At 45.4% G+C, this 5,284-nt stretch overlaps 1 protein-coding gene across 1 annotated transcript; it reads left to right on the forward strand.

Annotated features, from left to right (window-relative positions):
* Window positions 1–1,306: 1,306 nt before the first annotated feature.
* On the forward strand, window positions 1,307–4,839 carry LOC108803761 (nicotinamide N-methyltransferase-like). The gene is made up of 3 exons (XM_018575569.1): window positions 1,307–1,530; window positions 2,790–2,997; window positions 4,346–4,839. Exons 1-3 carry the CDS (start codon window positions 1,380–1,382, stop codon window positions 4,782–4,784), a joined length of 798 nt encoding a protein of 265 aa, XP_018431071.1. The 5' UTR covers window positions 1,307–1,379; the 3' UTR covers window positions 4,785–4,839.
* Window positions 4,840–5,284: the final 445 nt, after the last annotated feature.

A 5,284-nucleotide genomic window follows, 5' to 3' on the forward strand; every position in this document is an offset into this window, starting at 1 on the left:
GGGTCAGTGAACACAGAGGTGGTGGGGGGAGAGAGGTGGGTACAGTGGCAAGGGAAGAGTCAGTGGGGGTCAGTGGACACAGAGGTGGTGGTGGGAGAGGAGAGAGGTGGCACAGTGGAAGGAGGAGAGCCGGGGGCTCAGTGGACACATAGGCGGTGGGGGGAGAAGAGAGACAAGTAGAGAGCCGCCCAAAGCTAGCATCTGTGGCAGCAGCCGAAGGATTGCAGGGGGAGAGGTCAGTTGAGCTCTGTACTCTATAGGTGGGATGGGTGGATAGGTGAAGTCTGTACCCAATAACTGAGATGAGAAGTCAGCAGCCCATCCTAGGAGCAGCCCATCAATGAGGAGCAGGTGTGGGCCGTGTGCTACCGGTGTGCCCAGGAACTATCCCAGAGCTCCCTGGCACCGTGGACCAGGGTACAGGACTCAGCACCAGTCCTCTATAGATAATGGTATTCTGCATTGCTGAATAATGTATTGCTGAGATTTGTAGTCCTCTATAGCTGGTGGGATTCTGAATTGCTGTATAATGTATTGCCGAGATTTGTAGTCCTCTATAGCTGGTGGTATTCTGCATTGCTGTATAATGTATTGCTTAGATTCATAGTCCTCTATAGCTGGTAGGATTCTGAATTGCTGTATAATGCATTGCCGAGATTTGTAGTCCTCTATACAGTGGCACAACCACCAGGGTCACAGCGGTTGGAGCTGTGATGGGGACCTAACATTTCACCACTTGGGGGGCCCTGGTAACCGCCGACATTGCAGGTTACCGGACCCCCTTCTATCAGTCTGTGGCCCTCCATCCTTCAGACTGCATGGATCATGTGTATCATGATTAAACTATGGTTTGGTTTGTAGGGGGGGTTGCGCTAATGAAAGACTTGCCCCCGGGTGCCTCGTGACCTTGCTACGCCTCTGCTTCCCGCTAACACTATATAAACCAGAGCCCCTCCCCCAAGGTGCCCCACTACTCAAGGGACAGGGCGCTTAACTCCTACTGACTCCTGAAGTCCCAACTGCTTTTTCTCTGGGGATCTTTAGTGGCTATTTGAGGTGACTACACTGCCTACCCAATCCAAGAGGTCCTTCAGGTTGCCCCCTCATTCTAAGCATGACAACATTTTGTGGTAAAAAAAAATACACTGGGACTCCTGGGCCCCTTCCCTAAAGATATACTGTATTTGTTAGCTGATCACATTGCAGTCACATGAATCTCTGCTATCAAAGCATGATGACTTGAGTCACAATGTGATAATATTGGGAGACATTCTAATGAAGTCACATAGTTATTTAATATGTTGAATTTATCACACACACATCAGAAGATAAGAAACAACACTGAAGGATTGCTCTAGTGCAGATAACCATATCACAGGATGGAGCCCGGCTCTCGTAAGCACTACTATGTAGATGGCTTCCACTCCCGGAAATTCCTCGACACTTACTATTCCAGTAACCCAGAAGTGGCCTTTGCTCATGAGAATCTGAGGTATCCTATGGAGAAATTTCACCAAGCATTTTCCACAGGTAGGTAAAGCTCTTTTTTAATCAATAAATTATTTGTTTAAACACCACTAGAGAGTACAGGAAGTGAATATTAGGAGAAAGACTGCATGAAGTATTGATTTACAGAATGGTTTTGTACAAGTGAAGAAAGAACTGAAATAGAGGGCGTGATAGTCATATTTTTAGACAACACCGGTGGAGACAAAGCTGAGTTTCTGCTGATCCAATCTTTAGGAAAAGCAATGCATATGTTGACTCGTTTTTGAAGTAGAAGAGTATGCAAAAGGAGGCTGCTTATTATTAGCAAGACATCATACTCCCAAATGTGTATGATGCCAATGAACATAGCTATGGGGGGGCTGCTTGTAGAATGCTCCAACAGTTAGATCTCCCTGCCCTAATTCCCAGTTCTGGTTTCCATGGAAGTTTTGGCTGTTCATTGTGCATGTCCCACTTTCCCATCGCAGTCTCCATTATATAAAACTAGAAATATTGTAAATCCAACAGGGATGGTGGGAGCGCCTCATAATAGGCACAGCAGGTGTACAGACCCGGGAACTCAGTGCAGGGATAGTGGGAGTCCCTCGTAATGGATACAGCAGATGTACAGACCCGGGAACTCAGCACATGGATTGGGGAACCCCTCATAATGGGAGCAGCGGGTGTACAGACCCAGGAGCTCAGCACAGGGATGGTGGGAGCCCCTCATAATGAGCATTGCAGGTGCAGAGTCCCGGGAACTAAGCACATGGATGGGGGAACCCCTCATAATGGGAGCAGCAGGTGTACAGACCCAGGAGCTCAGCACAAGGATGGTGGGAACCCCACATCATTGGCACAGCGTGTGTACAGAGCCAAGATCTGTGCAGAGATCTCATCAATTGAACCCAACGAAAAACATAGAAGAAACTGGCAGGCGGTTAAACTCTCCAGCACCTACAAAAGAAACTGAAATAACAATTTTGAATAAACTAACCCCTTATATATGCCATTTTCTTGCATGGTTTCTATTGGTAGTGTTGCAGTTTTCTGCTCATGTTATAGCTGACACATATGTGAGGTTGTCGGGTTTGTATGAACAATATTTAATATACAGATAGGCAGTATAGTGTTTCATGGTTGTTGGCCATTTATCATATATTCGGGTGGAGCGCCGTTGTGCTTTAACTGTTCTGAATACAGATTGATGTGTATAGAGATCACAACGCAGCTCTTCTTCAGGTTCTGTGAATAAATGGTGATTGCTCATCTTTAAATGTTATTTGAATCTGTTGTTGCAGGTGACATTAAAGGAGGCTTGTTGCTTGACTTCAGCATTGGTCCCATCATTCACCATCTCTATTCAGCGACGAAATATTTCACAGATATCATCCTTCTTAAGCCTACGGACCACTGTATTGTAGAAGTGAAAAAATGGATGGACAGCCGAACCGGAGCATTTGATTGGTCGCACACCTCAGCACTTGCTACGGAGTTGGCAGGAACGAGGTGACGTATCTTCCAGATTTTTTTTATCAGAGTTAAGTGGAATGCTTGGGGTGATGAGCCGGTAGGGTTGGGTAGGGGACCAGACATCATATCTAAAACATATTTAAAAAAAATAATAATAACCCTTTAAGATTTGTTAATTAGGTATACAGATATTCCTCGGTTACCGACTTACCTGCTTTGCGACCACTCGTACTTACGACGGACCGCCGAGCGACCTCCGACCTCGCGTGTCAGCATCAGTGCGACGTGTCGCCGGCGGAAGTGACGTCCTCCGATCTTCACTGCCCGATGTACAGTACACTGTTCGGTACTGTACATCTGCAACGCTATACAGTACTGTACTAATGCAGTACAGTACTGTATAGAGTTCCTCACTTAACGACCAATTAGTTTAACGGCCTGGTCGTAGGAACGGAACTCGGTCGTTAAGTGAGGAATGCCTGCATTATAATTATGATTATAATGCTATAATACTTTTCTCAGATGATTTGCATCCTAACATAAAATGTGATAGTAACATTAGAAGAATTATTTTTTGTCATGAAGCATGTGGTCCCCAATGGAGGGGGAGGAGAAAAAAATAAAACTCCATACCGCTAGTGTCCTGACCAGCATTCCAACAATGGACCACAGCAATGCAGAGCAGAACCACTAAGCCACCGTGCTGCCCAATACCAGTTGAATGTTGTACGTGACATTGTATGTGCTTCTGCATTCCAGTGACCAATATGAGGAGCCTGAGGACAAAGATATTGGACTCAGGGCAGCAATTACACATGTTGTAAAATTCGATCTGAGTCGGGAAAATCTGACAGAACTTACGACGGACCGCCGAGCGACCTCCGACCTCGCGTGTCAGCATCAGTGCGACGTGTCGCCGGCGGAAGTGACGTCCTCCGATCTTCACTGCCCGATGTACAGTACACTGTTCGGTACTGTACATCTGCAACGCTATACAGTACTGTACTAATGCAGTACAGTACTGTATAGAGTTCCTCACTTAACGACCAATTAGTTTAACGGCCTGGTCGTAGGAACGGAACTCGGTCGTTAAGTGAGGAATGCCTGCATTATAATTATGATTATAATGCTATAATACTTTTCTCAGATGATTTGCATCCTAACATAAAATGTGATAGTAACATTAGAAGAATTATTTTTTGTCATGAAGCATGTGGTCCCCAATGGAGGGGGAGGAGAAAAAAATAAAACTCCATACCGCTAGTGTCCTGACCAGCATTCCAACAATGGACCACAGCAATGCAGAGCAGAACCACTAAGCCACCGTGCTGCCCAATACCAGTTGAATGTTGTACGTGACATTGTATGTGCTTCTGCATTCCAGTGACCAATATGAGGAGCCCGAGGACAAGGATATTGGACTCAGGGCAGCAATTACACATGTTGTAAAATTCGATCTGAGCCGGGAAAATCTGACAGACCCGCTGGTGCTACCGCAAGCTGACTGCCTGGTGATCAACACTGTCCTGGGAGTCATCAGCAGAGACCTTGAAGATTTGGAGAGAAACCTCGGGAGGTTCTCAAAGCTTCTGAAACCTGGGGGGCACTTGCTGTACTACGGATATTTAAATGCCACATTCTATGTGATCGGGGAAGACAGGTTCCATGCTATAAAGTACAATGAAAGTGACTTGAGAAGAATTCTCAGTAATGAGGGGTTCGTCATCAGACATATTGAGGTTTCCCAAACAAAGATTAAGAGTGATCTGAGTGATTTTGATTCGGTTGTGTTCTGCACAGCTTGTAAAGAACAGAAGATTTAGGCAGAAAACAGAACTCAGAAACATATCTCAGCATGCCACCTATGTACTGGTGGAGGTGTTGAGGTGGCCCTCTGGACATAGAAGCCGCAAACCGCAAAGCGCAAACCAGCTTCTCATGCTGACATAAACAAGTTTAGGCCATTTTTAGCTAGTAGTTCTTGCAGACTGATGCTTGAGCTAATAAAAGAACAAAAATCTGAACATTCTGATTCCAGAACTTTTATTAATGGCGCATCTACAGCTTGATTGTATCCACTATTCATCTCTTTATCCTTTATCCATCCACACATCCCTTTATCCTTTATCCATCCACACATCCCTTTATCCATCCACACATCCCTTTATCCTTTATCCCTTCCCTTTACCCTTTCTTCATCCACACATCCCTTTATCCATCCACACATCCCTTTATCCATCCACACATCCCTTTATCGTTTCTTCATCCACACATCGCTTTATCCTTTATCCATCCACACATCTCTCTATCCTTTATCCATCCA

The sequence above is a fragment of the Nanorana parkeri genome, unplaced genomic scaffold, assembly GCF_000935625.1.
Source record: "Nanorana parkeri isolate BGI_ZX_2015 unplaced genomic scaffold, ASM93562v1 scaffold4159, whole genome shotgun sequence".
NCBI classification, from domain to species: domain Eukaryota; kingdom Metazoa; phylum Chordata; class Amphibia; order Anura; family Dicroglossidae; genus Nanorana; species Nanorana parkeri.

Coding starts and splice junctions, on each gene's coding strand:
- LOC108803761 (XM_018575569.1), top strand. CDS start 1,380: ATGGAGCCCGGCTCTCGTAAGCACTACTATGTAGATGGCTTCCACTCC. Junction 1,531..2,789: donor TCACCAAGCATTTTCCACAG/GTAGGTAAAGCT, acceptor CTGTTGTTGCAG/GTGACATTAAAGGAGGCTTG. Junction 2,998..4,345: donor ACGGAGTTGGCAGGAACGAG/GTGACGTATCTT, acceptor TCTGCATTCCAG/TGACCAATATGAGGAGCCCG.